The 19,101-nt window shown below is 41.0% G+C and overlaps 1 protein-coding gene across 1 annotated transcript; it reads left to right on the top strand.

Moving 5' to 3' along the window:
* The first annotated feature begins 9,006 nt into the window (after nucleotides 1–9,006).
* Nucleotides 9,007–15,185, top strand: plek (pleckstrin). Its single transcript, XM_020481792.2, has 9 exons — nucleotides 9,007–9,153; nucleotides 11,463–11,618; nucleotides 11,803–11,984; nucleotides 12,127–12,218; nucleotides 12,383–12,567; nucleotides 12,826–12,930; nucleotides 13,362–13,445; nucleotides 13,663–13,735; nucleotides 13,872–15,185. Exons 1-9 carry the CDS (start codon nucleotides 9,112–9,114, stop codon nucleotides 14,009–14,011), a joined length of 1,059 nt encoding a protein of 352 aa, XP_020337381.1. The 5' UTR covers nucleotides 9,007–9,111; the 3' UTR covers nucleotides 14,012–15,185.
* Nucleotides 15,186–19,101: the final 3,916 nt, after the last annotated feature.

Raw genomic sequence — 19,101 nt, 5'->3', positions numbered from 1 at the left:
ACTATAGTTTGTTAACAAGAAATTTGTGGAGTGGTTGAAAAACGAGTTATAATGACTCCAACCTAAGTGTATGTAAACATCCGACTTCAACTGTATATATATGTTGTTGATAGAATATTGAATTGGGCCTTTACTACTTTTGCCAATAGAAAAGCATTGAATAACACTTTCATAAATGGCAACAAAAAAAACTGTCAAAAAATGTATTATAAGGAATAAGGTTTTGAAGTGTCTGACCGAAATCTTGCACACATATTTTACCCCTATTTATGTTGGCACAAAACTACCTCCATACTTCCTTTCATTTGTATGGGTTACTTTCAGGCAAGTCCCGTGACAGATGTGGAGGCCTTGATGATCTCATCTTTCCATAGAGTGGTCATATTAGTTAGTAGGCCAAACCGTTCGGGTGCTACAGTTGTTTATGCGTGAAGATAGATTTTAGGGATGTCTCCTGGTCTGACAAACAGCGCTGTAGCCCTGCCACCCGCTCTGCCAGCGGGTGGATTGAGACACAGCCCATGCAAAACAACTGATATCTCCATCTTAAACTGATGGAGATTTGGGGGATCTTTTAAATGATGTTAATTTGATTGACACACAGATGCGTCAATAGACTCTTAATTTAACCTAGAATCCTTAGTTGCTACATCCATTTGTTAACTTGTAAATTAATGATATTGATTCTAGAAGAAAATTCCTTATAAATGTCTCATGCGCTTAGTTCAACTGTCGTACCCCATCAGAACCCAAAGTTAGCCTCAAAACATAGTTAACCCTAATATTGGCAACATATTTTTTGCTTAAAATTGGCAACGGGCTCATTTTTTTACCCCAAATTGGGCATCATGCAAAGAGACACTCTGTCAAGCAGTAACACTTTTTATTTTATTAACCTTTTGTAACACAAGTAAAAGGCTTACGTTTATAGTCAAATGTGATCATCTCATTTATGGATAAAAAAAAAAAAAAACATTTGTCTGTTATTTATTCAAAGTGTTGTGTTTCTGTGATATGCAGAGGCTGAGAAATATGCAATTGAGCTAATCCTATATACTGGTAGGACCAAAGATGGCCATCAGATTTTAGCTCTATCTTTGGGACACTATGGGCTATCAACTCAGTTCCAATTGCATCTGAACGATGAGACACTCCACTTGGTATAGATACATTTATTTATTTTTGAGTAATATTGGCTGCCAAGCCCCCTAGGGGCCAATCTGGGGTGGTTCCATATCTATATCTACTTCTGTGCCAAATGAGGTGGTTGTATCACAGTTTACTATTGAGTCCATATTTTCAGTTTAGTACTGTAGTATAAAAAATAGAGATTATTTGACATTCCTCCACAGTAAAATGTGTTTTTAGTTGGTGCTTTTAGGGTTAGAACTATAATGTTGATATCAGGGATCGTCAGTCCTTGCATCCATAGCTCTGTCTATGAATTTGAGAGCTGCTCCAGAGAAGTTCCAGTAGGATTAAATCCTGGAATGAGGTCATTCTGACACATCCTGTATCCTGGAATGAGGTCATTCTGACACATCCTGTATCCTGGAATGAGGTCATTCTGACACATCCTGTATCCTGGAATCTGTATTTAGTTTGAAGGCCCATGGCTGCTGACAGCGGATTCCTACACCGTAGGCTCTCTGTTAACCCCCTACAGAGCCTAAAAGGGTATCAGCATTTACGCAGGTCTTTGATTCAGAAAAGTTGAATAGCAGACACAACGTGCGCTCACATTTATTAGAAAAAGGCCAAACTGAAACGACACCATGTGATTCCTTCTCGTAAACACAACCTTGTTTACTGTTTCAATGGCCTATGTGCACCTAATACAGAGATGTAGGGAGTATGTTTGTGCAGAGTTGCCCTTTAAGTGTTCTGTTCACAGAAGATAACACATTATTTTCATCATAAGAGAAATGTGTGCAAATGTGTTTACTGTTTCTGGCAATCAGTACTGTATGTGTCTTGTGAACTCTGTTTTGAAAATCGACAAAGTTCCCCATAAAATGGTTTTACCTAAGCTATTTATGAGTGAATGTTGTGGGGAAAGGCCTCTTGTGTGTGAGTGTTGGGAGAGGGGACATGCGGACATGTTAGAGAGAGAGAGAGAGAGAGAGAGAGAGAGAGAGAGAGAGAGAGAGAGAGAGAGAGAGAGAGAGAGAGAGAGAGAGAGAGAGAGAGAGAGAGAGAGAGAGAGAGAGAGAGAGAGAGAGAGAGAGAGAGAGAGAGAGAGAGAGAGAGAGAGAGAGAGAGAGAGAGAGAGAGAGAGAGAGAGAGAGAGAGAGAGAGAGAGAGAGAGAGAGAGAGAGAGAGAGAGAGAGAGAGAGAGAGAGAGAGAGAGAGAGAGAGAGAGAGAGAGAGAGAGAGAGAGAGAGAGAGAGAGAGAGAGAGAGAGAGAGAGAGAGAGAGAGAGAGAGAGAGAGAGAGAGAGAGAGAGAGAGAGAGAGAGAGAGAGAGAGAGAGAGAGAGAGAGAGACTATCAATCATCAGTTACCCCTTCAGCTAAGTCTAGTGCAGAATTATTGATGTTTCACAGGGGGCTCACACAGGAAAGGAGACGTCCAAAACATATTGCTGCATCTTAACATTGATCTTAAGATAAAAATAGTTACTGGTCAACAGAAAGGAACTACAATCAAATCATATTTGTCACATACACATGGTTAGCAGATGTTAATGCGAGTGTAAATGCTTGTGCTTTTAGTTCCGACAATGCAGTAATAACCAACAAGTAATCTAACCTAACAATTTCACAACAACTACCTTATACACACAAGTGTAAAGGGATGAAGAATATGTACATAAAAATATATGAATAAATGATGGTACAGAACAGCATAGGGAAGGTGCAGTAGATGGTATAGAGAACAGAATATACATATGAGATGAGTAATGTAGGGTATTAAACATTATATTAAATGGCATTGTTTAAAGTGGTTAGTGATACATTTTTACATCCATTTTCCCATTACTAAAGTGGCTGGAGTTGAGTCAGTATGTTGGCAGCAGCCACTCAATGTTAGTGGTGGCTGTTTAACAGTCTGATGGCCTTGAGATAGAAGCTGTTTTTCAGTCTGTCGGTCCCTGCTTTGATGCACCTGTACTGACCTCGCCTTCTGGATGATAGCGGGGTGAACAAGCAGTGGCTCAGGTGGTTGTTGTCCTTGATGATCTTTTTGGCCTTCCTGTGACATCGGGTGGTATAGGTGTCCTGGAGGGCAAGTAGTTTCAAATCAAATCTAATCAAATGTATTTATATAGCCCTTCGTACATCAGCTGATATCTCAAAGTGCTGTACAGAAACCCAGCCTAAAACCCCAAACAGCAAGCAATGCAGGTGTAGAAACACAGTGGCTAGGAAAAACTCCCTAGAAAGGCCAAAACCTAGGAAGAAACCTAGAGAGGAACCAGGCTATGTGGGGTGGCCAGTCCTCTTCTGGCTGTGCCGGGTGGAGATTATAACAGAACATGGCCAAGACGTTCAAATGTTCATAAACACAGACTCACGTACGCATGCACGCACACACACTCACACACACACACACACACACACTCACGTCCACACACTCACGTCCACACACACTCACGTCCACACACACACACACTTCAACCAGTTATTTGGCTCAGTTTAGCGTTTTGATCCTCAGTGAATGCGTCCCAGAGTTATTTCTTTAGCCTAAATCAGGCGTTTAACACAGTAAACTCATCAGGCTTAAGCCATGTTTCAGTCAGGTCAATCACATTAAGATTATGATCAGTGATTAGTTCATTGACTATAATTGCCTTTGAAGTAAAGGATCTAACATTAAGTAGCCCTATTTTGAGATGTGAGGTATCATGATCTCTTTCAATAATGACAGGAATCTTTATCCTAGTGAGATTGCTAAGGCGAACACCGCCATGTTTAGTTTTGCCCTACCTAGGTCGAGGCACAGACACGGTCTCAATGGGGATAGCTGAGCTGACTACACTGACTGTGCTAGTGGCAGACTCCACTATGCTGGCAGGCTGGCTTCCAGGCTGGCTACCAACCTGCTGCCTGGCCTGCACCCTATTTCATTGTGGAGCTAGAGGAGTTAGAGCCCTTTATATGTTGGTAGATAAGATGAGAGCACCCCTCCAGCTAGGATGGAGTCCGTCACTCCTCAGCAGGTCAGGCTTGGTCCTGTTTGTGGGTGAGTCCCAGAAAGAGGGCCAATTATCTACAAATTCTATCTTTTGGGAGGGGCAGAAAAGAGTTTTCAACCAGCGATTGAGTTGTGAGACTCTGCTGTAGAGCTCATCACTCCCCCTAACTGGGAGGGGGCCAGAGACAATTACTCGATGCCGACGCATCTTTCTAGCTGATTTACACGCTGAAGCTATGTTGCGCTTGGTGATCTCTGACTGTTTCATCCTAACATCGTTGGTGCCGACGTGGATAACAATATCTCTATACTCTCTACACTCGCCAGTTTTAGCTTTAGCCAGCACCATCTTCAGATTAACCTTAACGTCGGTAGCCCTGCCCCCTGGTAAACAGTGTATGATCGCTGGATGATTTGTATTAAGTCTAATACTGCGGGTGATGGAGTCGCCAATGACTAGAGTTTTCAATTTGTCAGAGCTAATGGTGGGAAGCTTCGGCGTCTCAGACCCCGTAACGGGAGGAGTAGAGACAAGAGAAGGCTCGGCCTCTGACTCCGACTCGCTGCTTAATGGGGTAAACCGGTTGAAAGTTTCTGTCGGCTGAATGAGCGACACCAGTTGAGCATTCCTACAGCATTTCCCTCCAGAAACTGTGAGAAAGTTGTCCGGCTGCGGGGACCGTAACGTTACTATCTGTACTTACTGGTGGCACAGACGCTGTTTCATCCTTTCCTACACTGAAATTACCCTTGCCTAACGATTGCGTCTGAAGCTGGGCTTGTAGCACAGCTATCGCCGTAAGGCGATCGTTCTCCTGTATATTATGAGTACAGTGACTGCAATTAGAAGGCATCATGTTACTGTTACTACTAGCTTACTAGCTTCGGCTGTTTTAGGTCCTGACGAACCACGTCCAGGTAAAGCATCCGGAGTGAAAAAGTTGAATGAAAATAAAAAGTTGAGGGAAAAAACAAAATTATAAACGGTAATTAAAAACTAAAAACCGTAAAGTTGTCAGGTAGCAAAGTAAGGTTGGTAACAAAACGCACAGCAACACGTAAACGATGATGCGTTGTGCAGACCTCTACCCTCTGGAGAGCCTTACGGTTGTGGGCGGAGAAGTTGCCGTACCAGGCGGTGATACAGCCCGACAGGATGCTCTCAATTGTGCATCTATAAAGGTTTGTGAGTGCTTTTGGTGACAATCCGAATTTCTTCAACCTCCTGAGGTCGACATTTGATTGTGAGGAAGTCAGGTGAACAGAAAGACTTGAGTTCCTGTACGTTGTTATGATTACACGACGTCTCGTTAATCATAAGGCATACACCCCCGCCCTTCTTCTTACCAGAAAGATGCTTGTTTCTGTCTGCGCGATGCGTGAAGAAACCAGCTGGCTGTACTGACTCCGATAGCGTGTCTCGAGTGAGCCATGTTTCCGTGAAGCATACCACGTTACAGTCTCTCTGGAAGGCAACCCTTGCTCGGATTTCATCAACCTTGTTGTCAAGAGACTGGACATTGGCGAGTAGTATGCTCGGGAGCGGTGCACGATGTGCCCGTTGTTTTGGTTCGCCGGCTGGGCTCCGATCCATTGTCCTGGGTGGTGGGCAAAACACAGGATCCGCTTCGGGAAAGTCGTATTCCTGGTCGAAATGATGTTGAGTTGACGTTGCTTTTATATCCAGTTGTGCCTCCCGACTGTATGTAATAAAACCTAAGATTACCTGGGGTACCAATGTAAGAAATAACAGGTAAAAAAAGAAAAACACGGCATAGTTTCCTAGGAACACAGGGCGGCCATCTCTGTAGGCGCTGGAAGTCAGTAGCTAGATAGCTTGAGTTCCTGAATTGATTATATTTTTGTGCAATATTGTAAATTATTGGAATTGAATGAGGTGACTCGAGAAGGTACTACCTTGCTTCGGCACTGGCGAGGAAAAATCAATTGATAGTTTCCTGGTTCTAGACTTTTCTTGTTCTGACAAATCTGCTGAGAAAGAGACCGGTGACATGTAGTGCACGACCTCTATATCCACAGCTCTGATCACAGGCCTGTGATTTTAATGGAATCGATATCTGATTCGTCCATGACTTAAATTGCAGGACTATGAACACATTTTGATGAGAATGTTATCAACAGCCAATACTGTATATTATTGCTTTCCCAAAGTATGTCATGTTGACGTAAAAGTGGCAACCTTTCAAGCTTTTATTGACCGACTGGTGGGCATGCGTCGTCTTGTGCAGAAATCAGTTGATAAGTTTGTAACTGTATGAACACAGTTGGAACACTTTTGGATCAATCAAGCTTAAAATGGCATGACCGTTCACATACTGGATCCCTGACACACTTCACTCTTTAGAAAACACATCCGTTATGTAGGTTCAAACAACTGTGGACTGTGAATTAAATTTGCAATTTGAAAAATAGAAGTTCATGAGCACTCAACTCCAAAGGAGGTGTGGAGGAGAAAAAGGTGTTTCATCATGTTTACCACACATTACCCTCAGTTGAACACATCGCCCCCGCACCAGGGTGACAACTTGAACCAGTTCTCTAATGCAACACTACCACAGGATGTGCTGCATGTGCAACATGCTATACCTCCACTTCACAGCTTCTGTTTCTGTCCATCTGCTTCAGCCAAAATTGAAGGGAAATTTCAGGGGGGAAAGAAAGGGGCACAGAGAAGATAGGCTAAGAACAAAATGAGTCACCTCTCTTACCAAGCATGTTATATTGAGTCGCTACAACTATCATCTTTTGGGACCTCACCGTTGAGAAAGGGGACACACAAAAAAAATAATGGACTCACTTGTCTAATTTTCAAATCCACCATAATGGCATTGTCTTCGAAGGGCACTACAGTACAACGCCACTAAGAACTCCTTCCACAAACCCCAAAAACATAAACATACCCACAAGCATTGAGTATAGCCTTCAGTGGTCACGCCCAACTTTCTATTTAGAACTGAATGTCCTCAGTATGCCCCTGGTTTGTTTTCCAGTGAATGAATATTCCATTGCCAGGGACCAGGGTCGTTTTCCAATCACTGCGTCTGAGAAATGAGTCTCAGGGTGGCACTTAATGAAACTCAATCTCCCAAGATTCATAAATAAACTCATCAACATCACCCCTGCTGATGTTAATTTAAAATAAAGAGTGATTTAAGCCCACAGAATGTACAGTATGTCCTTTGTTCCTTGGCCTTTATTATGAACCACACAGAGGATGTTCCAGGGAGCTAAGGCCTTCAGGCTTGTAAAGTTAGGATGGTATGTAATCAAAAGGTGACTTATTAACAGAGCAGCTTTTTATTGGAACAACTCTGTAGGTTAATGTATGTTTGGAGTAGCGTACTATTTTCTCTCTTCCTCATTTCACCAGCAGATGCCACTCTTTTTGTATTACATCTCATTGTACATTTTATGAACTGCTTTGCTTCTATATTTGTATATTGTTGCTGCTTCTCCTTAACACTTTTGTTATTTGTCGCTTCTTGAAATGTCCGAGCACAATGCAAATATAATGCAGTCAGTGCTCTGCAAATATGCTGTTGTGTTTGCTTTTTTATGCAGGTTGGCATTTATTGTCATGAACCTTGCCCTGGGGGCAGCTCTGCAGAGTGGTCGCTGGCTGGCACAGCCACAAAATTATCAAGTCTGATTTTGAACCTAACCCTAACCTTAACCCTAGCCTTAACCACACTGATAACCATCATGCCTAACCCTAACCATATTTTTTGTTTTCATTCATTTTTTACGATATAGCCAATTTTGGCTTTCCGCTGGCCTATCTAGCAGAAATTGCTCAGTTCTGCCTCCAGGTCAAGATTCATGACAATAAATATCAACCTGCCTTTTTTGTGTGTATGTGGCGTCCTCTAGAGGGAATTTTACTACTTAACCCTTTAGTTGACTAAAAGCTTACTGGAACTCTGATAGATGAATGTACTTTCCTCAGATATTTGTAAACATTTGAATGGTAAAGCAACCAATTTTGGAGATGGCAAATACCCTTGTCTAGTCCTGTGGTTAAATTTAAGTTACTACAAGTTCTGTGTAGACTTCTGTAGGAAGATCTTTCAGTAAGTAAATTCAACTGAGAGCCAAGGCACAAGAGGCATCACTTGATAAACTGTGGTAAGGGTAATAGTGAAACCACATCCTCCCAAGATAACGACACAACTCTGAAGAGCATAAAGTTCTAACATAATTAGTCAGACGGGGGTTTCAGATGGCCCAATATGGCTATTATATATTAATTAGCCTACACACGGATGTGAAAATAAAATTCATACTTGAGTTTACCCTGATAATTAACATGTGTAAAAAAGTTGTGGTGTCTAACTCCCAGTCCACCCTACCATAAGAATGGGCTGTTTGAACAGCTTCTGTTGTTGCGAAATTGAGTTTGCAGTGAGTGATTTCAATTAAGCCATGACAGACTTAGACTTATCTTGCGTAATTATCTTGCGTAATTGTGTCTATCTTTTTCTGCAGCTGAATGGAAAAAGTTTTTGAAGTGGGTGACTGAAATGCTTGTGATTGAAAGGCGGTCATGGGGTTTGTGGGGTTTGTGCAAGTCCTTGACTTGCGTCATCATGAGGAACCTTGCCTAGACCTAAAAAAAAGTCAGTCTGTGCCCACATTCTGGAAACTATAGTTTTTTGGTCTAGTGATATGCATGCTTGACACTGAAATGCAAATGACTGACAACTAAGGTTTGATATCAAACACTTACACAGGCATTCTCTCTTTGACCAAGAAAATGAGCAATTGTGGCCATCCTTATTTTACTACCACTGAGCAGGAAGAGGAAGCCAAGCAAGCTGCTAGCATTGTGACACACCCAATTCAACTTCCACTATCTCTATCAGCACACAACACTGTAGGTCATATGTGAAGGGGTTGAGTGTTCCTCTTGTGTCTGCATCAGTTACTCAGACACAGACACCAGCAGCTAGAGGTCATGGAGCCAAAACAGATCAAAGAGGGATATCTGGTCAAAAAGGTAAGGGGGATAAAGGAAAATATCTTCCTGTCAAATAACACTGATTAGTGTATGTCTTTGTGTTTAACTTGGGCCAGACATTAATATTGTAAATGTGCTGTTGACAGTTTAGCTACTATGCGATAGATTATCTCACATTTGAGAGGGTTAGGGGCAAGATCCTTCCATGGAGACGGTGACAAGATTTAGCAACATCAAGACAGCTGGCAATATGTTTGACCAGTTACATGTCCAACTTGAGCTGTTAGTCAAGTGCTTTAAATTAAACTGAAGGTTAGTATAGTAGTTTTAGGACTATTTCCATTTGGCCATGAGACTTGCTCGCTTTGCTCAATTTAGACATTTAGAGACTGAGAGCAGCTATCAACAAAACTGTTTCACCCACAAACCTCATTTTCTGAAAATAACTTTTTATTTCTCATGGCCTGACAAATGACTAACACAGATGATGGGTCTCGTCAAAACAGACAGACTCTCAGTCTGTGGTCAGATGAGGACGGATAACCCATAATCTCACTGGATTAATCCAATTCTAATTTTATCTATTGAATAGAAGATGATGGAATAATCTTCCCATACATCTTACAGCTAGAATACACCTCTTCAGAATTGCATAGCTTACAAAGGTTTTATATTATTCTCGTCAATACCAATGACCCCATCGAATATATTCTTTAGAAAAGTATACTTGGTCATAACAGACTTTATATGGGTCAAATAAAGCTCATGGAAGATTTTACATCTTCCTAAATCTGAGGGTGCTTTTCAACCTTTCAGACTTTGAATTGTATCTACTCGCCACCCAGGGTGAAGGAACAAGGGGTACACACTGAAGATACGCATGCTCATCCCCATAATCTTTTCAACATGAACAACTTCATAGTTAAGAACACTATAACAATATGGAAGAAAATGAAATGTATTATACAAGAACCAAAAACATTACAATAACGAACAATCCTTGGATACCTTTTCAGAATTCACCGATAAATTGGTCCACATGAAAGACTAAAGGCATAGAAACCGTAAATGTCTTGGTAACAGGAAATGCACGTATTTCCATGACAAAATTAAAATGCAATTTTGGACTGACCAATGTAGATATTTTTAAATACATGCAACTTCAAAGTTTTACATCAAGTAATTTCGATTTGAAATCTTTTGGACATCAGAGAAATCTTGAGGGAATCGTATTTGAGTCAGAAAATGATATTCATATGATAGGTGAGATATACAAAACCTTGCAGAGAGCATATTCAACTGACAGTCTCTTAGAAAAAGAAATATCTATTGGAACCAAGACTTAAAAATAACTGATATTGGCACAAGATGGAGGGAATGTTGGAACATAACTAACAAAATGACAGTTAACTAAAATATATGCTTAATCCAGTATCAACAAATGTATAGAATATATTACACAAGAGACAACATTCACAAATTCTACAGCACAACGCCAGAGTCATGTCTTAAGTGTAAAACGAACAATGACTCAATAATCCATACCTTCTGGGAATGTTATGGGCGGAGTTAGAAAGTTGGCTTTATTAAAATGTAAATGTACTTTTAATCTGTCTGTCTGCATATTTAAATGACATGGCATATGAGAGCAGTGAGATACCCGATGGTTTGGATGATACTTTTCTCGTCAATTATCTAGAAAACCGTAAACTTAAAAATTGGAAATCAACCAATCCTTCATCATTAACACAAATGCTTTATTATCTAAATGTTGAAAGTGTTTGGGCGACAGAGAAAAACAAAATGGAGCAGTTTGAGGCCATGTGGCAGAGAGTAATGCGGGCGCTGGAGATTGGGATGTGAGCATGTGGGTCTGGGCAGAGGGGATGTTGTGGATGTTTGTGAGGGCTCTTTATGTTGTCATTTGTATTTGTATGTTTTGTTTTGTTTGGAATTCTTACAAAATAAAAATGTATAGAACATGATGTTGTCATGTCACATACTATATTGTTTTTCACATATAAACTTTTGCCTGAGCTATATTCTTATGCGCTCCAATATTTATCAGTTGATCAGTATCATTGGAACATATTCTTAGAACTATAAGTAGTGCCTGTGATAGCTCTGTGGTGAACTCTCTATGGTGAACAACAACAATCAATAAAGGGAAGGGAAACTGCAACAACAACATTTCACATAAAACGAAGTATTCATATGATTGAATGTTATTTTTTTTCTAACGTGTTTCTAACTGCACTGTATTTGTTCTGTAGTAACAGAATACCTGTGGTATTAGGGACTGAATGAATGAGAGTATCAACATATACATTTCTTTCTGTATTGTTCAGGGCACAGTGTTGAATTCGTGGAAGGTGGTGTGGGTGGTGTTGTCTGACGATGGTGTGGAGTTCTTCAAAAGAAAGGCAGACAGTGCCCCCAAAGGAATGATGCCACTGAAGGGAGCTGTTCTGACCAGCCCCTGTCAGGACTTCAGCAAGAGGGCGGTACGGACACTACTAAATACAAGTACAAGTGTCTATCATTACTGTAGTGCTCCAAACAGTCTAGTTCCTGACCTGACCTCACAATTTTGGCAACATACAAAATTAAAGTACAATGAAAAACATTCACCCCCCCCCCCTCCCCCATACATCAAACATGTAATATAACATTGCCCTTTTCTTTAAGCTGGTTTTTAAGCTCAGCACGGCCAAGAACCAGGACCATTTCTTCCAGGCCACCCACCTGGAGGAGAGAGAGTCCTGGGTGAAGGACATCAAGAGGGCCATCACCTGTCTGCAGGGGGGCGTAAAGTTTGCCAGGAAGTCGACACGGAGGTCCATTCGCCTCCCTGATACCATCAACCTCAGGTCGGACCTCTGACTTGTCTTACTTACCACCTATGAGCCACAATACGCTTGCAGGAGCTACATTCATTTCTTTGGAACTATAGCCATCATTCACTTGATAACTTTCTAAGTATTGTCTGCTTTGTTGTCTGCCTTTTCTCAGTGAGCTATGTATTCTAATGAGAGACCAGGAGAATGGGGTCAAAGAGCAGAAGCTGGAAAAGGAGAAGAGAGTCTACAATCACTGCTTCACAGGTGCAGTAATACATATAGGGACTTGGGTGACAGTGGGTGACAGTTTCCTTTTAATTTGTATTTATCCAGGTCAGAGTGAAGGGAGCCTTATTGAGCCATTGAGTCTCACTCACTGAGTCACATTGCGATAGATCCTACCAGCTTTGATTCTCTTCTTCATGCAGGTGGTATGGTGGTGGACTGGCTGATCTCCAAGGACAAGGCCAGGAACAGGCCTGAGGCTCTGATGTTGGCTACAGGACTCCTGAACGAAGGATTCTTACAGCCAGCAGGGGACGTGTCCAAACAGGGGGTCGAGGGAGGGGCAGTGTCCACCGTCCTCGATGAGCCAAATGCACTCTACTACTTTGTGAGTGAATGGACTGATTGTTTTTGTTAGTCATGTAGCTGTTAGTGTCTATATATTCTTCCATATTTGCTAGAAGATTTGAAGATATGGTGGTCATTGCTAGAAGACCACACAGACTAGGCGATGTTTGAACATTTCTGTCGTTATAAACATACATATGTAAAAGCTATAATGTATTCTAAGTGAGGATGAGAGGAGACGATGAGATGAGATAATCCTGTATCCTAATGTTTCTTTACATTGTATGGTGTGTTGCAGGCAGACAGTGGGTTCTTTTGTGAAGGATACTCCAGTGATGAAGACGTGATTGTGAAGGACGAGTTCAGGGGTAACATCGTAAAACAGGGCTGCTTACTCAAACAGGTTAGACTGACAACACTGTGTAAATCGATATTAAATATTTAGTTGATGAACTAATGTGATTATTACCGGATTAGATATGTTGGGATGTTCTGAATGATGCTGTATTACATACTTAAGTTAATTAAATGGATCACAAAATATTATTGTCAGTAAGCATCACTTTCATTTTCAGAATTACAGCTAAGTTCTCTCTTTCACAAGAGATTGAAACATGCATACACTCTTCGAAAAAAAAGGTGCTTCACCGGCTGTCCCCAGAGTTGGTAGAAAGTGAGAGGGCTGTAGACGGTATATACATAGGGCCTTTCGATGAGGGAGGAAGTGAAATTTCCCCACAGCACCATGTCTGTGGTCGGTGCTGTTTTCACAACTGATAGTGATCAGAATCAGAAGAGCAGACTGCCTGTCATGCTCTCTTTGTTTCACCCTAGGGACATCGGAGGAAAAACTGGAAGGTGCGGAAATTCATCCTCCGGAACGATCCTGCTTATATTCACTATTACGACCCCACCAAGGTACAGGATTAGAGAGTGGAACCTCAACCAAAATTTGTTTAAATTTCGATATTATTTTTCAAGAACATAACATGAAAAACATCTTTCTCTATCTTTACTTCGCTCTTGTCCAATGTCCATAATGTTTCTCCTTCCTGTCTTTGTCTCTCGCTAATCTGCTCTTTATTTCCCCTCAATCCCTATTTCTCTCCCTTCCCCACCCTCACTCTCTCTGTAGGGTGATGAGTACCCTCTGGGCTCTATCCACCTGCGAGGGTCTGTGATCACAGCGGTGGAGTTTGTTCCTGATGGTGAGTTACACTGAACCAAGTCCCACTCTAGCTCAGTGTGACTAGGCCTATGAAGTGTAATTGGCATTTCCTGTCAGCAATTCTCTTTTAATTTGTTCCTCAAAACATTTTTCTTCTTCATCTTTTCTCGACTCAGCCAAGAGGTATGATGTTGATGGGAATCTCTTTGAGATCATCACTTCAGACGAGACACACTATTTTCTCCAAGCGGCTACATCTGAGGAGAGGAAGGAGTGGATCAAAGCCATCCACACTGTGTCAAAAACCGGAAAATAATCACAACAGGATCCATAGCTACTCTTAACACCTCACATGAAGGGATATGGAATATGGACGGACATGTTCAAAACATTGTTGCAGAGCCAGAAGGAATCCGAACCGATCTGATCTGAATGATCCTAAACTCCGCTTTTAAGGTTATTTCAAGAGTTTTAGGTTTGATATTGTATTTATGTTGAGTGAATATGAATTACTTCTTCATATAGATCAAATGCTCCCTCCCTTGCTTTTCAACATTCAACAGGATGTGGAGGCACTCTCACCTTTAGATATATTTATCACAGGCAGGCTGTGAAGAAGCGTGCAATGATCTCTGTGTAGAAAGGTGTGAAGTTCTGTAATGGCTTCTGGTGTGGCCTTCTGCTTTTCCTTCCAGCTGCCTGACAGAAATCATTGTCTTACATCAGATAGCTTGTCGATTTTGCCTGCACCGGTTGAGGGACGAGGGTCACGGAGGTTTGAAGCCATCTGACTTGAGACAATAGTGAAAAATAGGACAGTTCGAAGAATCTCAACATTCCAGCCAGTTCCTATGACCAAACAAACACTTATCATATCCTGCAAATCATTTCTGAACTCTGAGGACCCGTCACTGTGGTTTTCATGATGTTTCTAACTCATATCACTTGATGTACACATGGTCTCTGCACTGGCTGGATGTGGCTGTGTACTATCTCCATTGTCTGTCAAAAAGCCATTACGATTCTTTGTTCCACAGTATTACACATGTTAAATAAAGATCTACTCTTTGTCTCCACCTTCCGGTTACTATCAAAAAGTTAATGTCCAAAAAAGAAAGTACTGGTTGTAAAAATCAAGAATTGTGTGCCTTTATTATTTGTCATGCACCTTTGGTTTTTGACTCTCATGTTTATCAACTCCACCCGGACATTATGGTATCATGGAAGATGAATTGACTTTCACGAAAAAGCAGCACGTCAAACCTCTCACCTCAGCTAAAGACCACTTCTCCAACCATTTGTTTCATTTAAACTCGACCTACTCTCCTACACATACTATTCTTCATACAGTTGACCAGGATTTAGTGCTCAGCGATAAGTGATTTTTGAGGTTGGTTCGATTTTATTAAAAAATAATCAAGTTTTTTTATTTCAGTTTCTATTATTTGGGTTGAATGCTGTAACACAGAATAAAACAATTAATTCAAGTTCCATGATGGTAGTGACTGCCCATTGCTGCTTATCACTTAACAATAATTTATTCACATTACTTTACTTTAATAAAATATTTCAGTTGTTGTATATATTACATTTGCTTTATTTGATGACTATTATTTAATTCCAAGTCATCACTCATCTCTATAGAGCTGCTGCCTGTGCTGTGTGACAAAATCACTATTTTGTAGTTCTTCAAAGTAATTAAGGCATACTTTTATGACTGCCGAGTACCAGCTATTAATCACTTAAATCATGTATTTCCAGGTAGAGATACCTCCCGAAGCAAACTCTGCTCTCTATATCCCCTCGTGATCTTGCATGCTTCTGCCTTTTCCTTAGCATGCTTAAAAAGAAACTCACTGGACCAGTAGATGCGGAATTGTATTATGGTAATTGTAGTTAATTACCACGTTGTGTACACTAAACTATGTAGAATATTGGCCTGTCGGAAACTACAACTCCCTACTACATATCACATTTCAGGCTGGATCTGATTTATATCTAGAGAAATGTGTGCGTTGAGCTCAGAAAAAAAACAACATTTTAAATAACAGTAGTTTCGGTTAATCGCTCAGCACTACTAGGCTTGCAACACCTGAAGTTTGTCTGCGTTTTTGGGGGATGAACACAGGAGGGCACTATATGTCAAAATATGTCACTTTAAACTGTTCTCACCAGCATATCACCTGGTCTCGTGGCACGCACACAGTTATCACTGACACTGGTTAATACAGTCCACTTTGAAAGGTAATGGGATTGCCTAAAATTTGGAAAACACATGTAAATGTAAAGGTCAGCAGGATGCTGATTAGTCTCACTGGTTAATATATTTAGTCAATATTCCAGGAAAGAAGAACACCCATTGGGATAATAATTAAGAACCAGATTGATACCCAGTGTTGACATTACTGTACTAACAATGATGTGTTAAAGATCAGTACGGTACACAGTACATTTGGATTACAGTAAATTTCAGGAATTGTGAAAAAATGTGTTCAAATGTATTTGCCCAAGGTGTATTGAAACTTCTGACTTCAACTGTATCTATCTGTGTGTGTGTGTGTGTGTGTGTGTGTGTGTGTGTGTGTGTGTGTGTGTGTGTGTGTGTGTGTACTGTATATTCATTTGCAATAGTTAACATTCTCAGCCATCCAGCAAGGTCTGAGAGCCAGACTTAGCCTTCTTAAATCCAGCCCAAGACAGTTTTACTGCCAGACAAGCCCCATCGCCTGCTGCTGAGCAAGGAGATTTTTCTGATTGTCCTTCCCTTAAGCACAAACAGTGGGTTATTTCAGCTGTGAGTAAACACACTTTATTATGTGAGGGACTGTGCAAAGTGTCTGGACTGCAGAGCAACCGTGTAGCTGCTATCGATTCTTTGGGTAAAGATGACGGGAGTCTAAAGTTTGAAGACCAAACCAAGACAAAGACTGTCAAGGAGCCAAAGTGAGTGGAGATTGTTTGGACTTGAGTGGACTTTATTGATGGACTTTCAGAGCTAAACCCTCAGGTTTTACATTGGGCCTATTGAAGGATCATGTATCCTGTCCTTTTGTGTCTAATTACAAATGGATCAGGCCAACAGTGAGGATTTATTACTTATTTTAAGAGCAGAAAATATACCAGCCCTGATTTGTATCTTATCTGATCCCTTTGACATGGAAATATATATATTTTTTATATCACTCAAGTGAAACCGTGCATCTTTCCACATGGTCCTGAAATAAGATAACATTGTTAGGCTACTGTGAGAGAACAAATACAAGATTATGTTATAATACTGTTAATGCATTGAACAGCTTTGATGAGTACTCTCTCATCTGTGTCTATGGGACAGAGTTGGGCCTCTGGGGCTTGAGCTGACAGTTGACTTGGTAATAAAACCTAAAGACTGCATTCAGTTGACAAGGTGTGATGGGTGTAACCGAGATAGAGATAGCCTGGAGGAACAGAACAAAACCCTCACTGTTCCTAATCATCCTGGCACCTGGGCCGTGTTGGGGGTTAAAACAATACAAGGTGTAGATAACCAGGAGATTAACCCAAAGTGGCTTACGATGCCCCCCGATCTGCATGGGGGTGGAACCAGCCATGACTAAGCATTTTTAGTGTCAGCTATATAATAAACAGGATTCCTCTGGAAGGTTAAGCTCTCGGCAACACAAACTTCTGAGTGTGCGGTCGACCAGCTTCATTATTACTTGTTTGAATAATTGTCCAAATCTCTCTCAGTATACATGCATTTCCACGACACTACTAAAAGGAACATGTTGACAAAAAAAATCATCTATACTGATGACGTCTTACAGTGCCTTCAGAAAGTATTTTGATTCCTTGACTTACTAAATGTTACAGCTTGAATTCAAAATGGATAAATTATGTTGATTTTGCACCCATCTACACACAGTAACCTATATAGACTAAGTGAAAACGTGTTTTAGAAATTGTTGCAAAGTTAGTGAAAATAAAATACATTAATATCTATTTTAAGTATTCACACCCCTGAGTCTTTGTAGAAGCATATTTGGCAGCAATTACAGCTGTGAGTCTTTCTGGGTAGGTGTAACGGTCTGAGTGTAGTGGGTGAGGAGTCAGGCGCAGGAAGCAGAGAGTTCAGGGGAGTGCTATTTTAATGCACTGAGAAAACACTGAACATAAGCCAACCCTCACAAAAACACAGGGCGTACTGAACAAACAAATGCCCCAAACAGGGGGACTTAAACTGTCCAGGGAAAACCCACAAAATGGGAAAACACAAAACCCATAGTCGTGCACACAAGTACACCAAACAGACGATCACAATAATTAATCCCACACAAGGAACCCTGCGGGCCGGCTGACTAATAAACCCTTACTACCTAACTCAAAACAGGTGCACACAATCAACACATAAGGAGGGGGAGGAAATAATCAGTAGCAGCTAGTAGGCCGGCGACGACGACCGCCGAGCGCCACCCGAACGGGAAGGGGAGTGTCCTTCGGTCGGAGTCGTGACAGTAGGTCTCTAAAATCATTGCTAGATGACAATTTTCAGGTCTTGTCATATATTTTCTAGCAGATTTAAGTCAAAACTATAACTCGGCCATTCAGGAACATTGACTGGCTTCTTGGTAAGCAACTCCTATTTAGATTTGGTCTTGTATTTTAGGTTATTGTCCTGCTGAAAGGTGAATTCATCTCCCAATGTCTAGTGGAAAGTAGACAGAACCAGGTTTTCCTCTAAGATTTTGCCAGTGCTTAGCTCCATTCAATTTATTTTTTTATCCTGAAAAACTCCCCAGTCCTGAACAATTAAAAGCATACCCATAACATGGTGAAGCCAATGTATGCAGAGCTCCTGCCTTATCAATAGAGGTAAATATATGATTAACATTTGAGGGGCTCTGTCTTCAATATAAAGTACTTCAAATCAAATTGTATTGGTCACATACACATGGTTAGCAGATGTTATTGCAAGTGTAACTAAGTGCTTGTCCTGTAGTTCCGACAGTGCAGCAACAACAACAAGTAATCTAACAATTCCACAACAAATACCTAATACACACAAATCTAAGTAAAGGGATGGAATAAGTATGCGGATGAGCGATGACCGAGCGGCATAGGCAAGATGCAATAGATGGTGTAAAATACAGAATATACACATGGGATGAGCAATGGAGGATATGTAAACATCATTATTAAAGTGGCAACAATAAAGTGACTAGTGATCCATTTGTTAGAGCGGCCAATGATTTCCAGTCTGTATGTAGGCAGCAGCCTCTCTGTGTTAGTGATGGCTGTTTAACAGTCTGATGGCCTTGAGATAGAAGCTATTCTTCAGTCTCTCGGTCCCAGCTTTGATGCAACTGTACTGACTTCGCCTTCTGGATAGTGTCATCACGTTGGCCTGGGGGGTTGGTTTATGACAGT

This window comes from Oncorhynchus kisutch, linkage group LG4 (genome assembly GCF_002021735.2).
Source record: "Oncorhynchus kisutch isolate 150728-3 linkage group LG4, Okis_V2, whole genome shotgun sequence".
Taxonomy (NCBI): domain Eukaryota; kingdom Metazoa; phylum Chordata; class Actinopteri; order Salmoniformes; family Salmonidae; genus Oncorhynchus; species Oncorhynchus kisutch.
The sequence above is the reverse complement of the archived record's forward strand: the minus strand, read 5'-3'. Positions and strand labels throughout refer to the sequence as shown.

What these genes read in the sequence shown, in the direction of transcription:
- plek (XM_020481792.2), top strand. Translation starts at nt 9,112, where the DNA reads ATGGAGCCAAAACAGATCAAAGAGGGATATCTGGTCAAAAAG. An exon ending in AGGGCTGCTTACTCAAACAG is followed by an intron (nt 12,931 to 13,361) that starts GTTAGACTGACA and finishes GTTTCACCCTAG; the next exon opens with GGACATCGGAGGAAAAACTG. An exon ending in ACTATTACGACCCCACCAAG is followed by an intron (nt 13,446 to 13,662) that starts GTACAGGATTAG and finishes CTCTCTCTGTAG; the next exon opens with GGTGATGAGTACCCTCTGGG.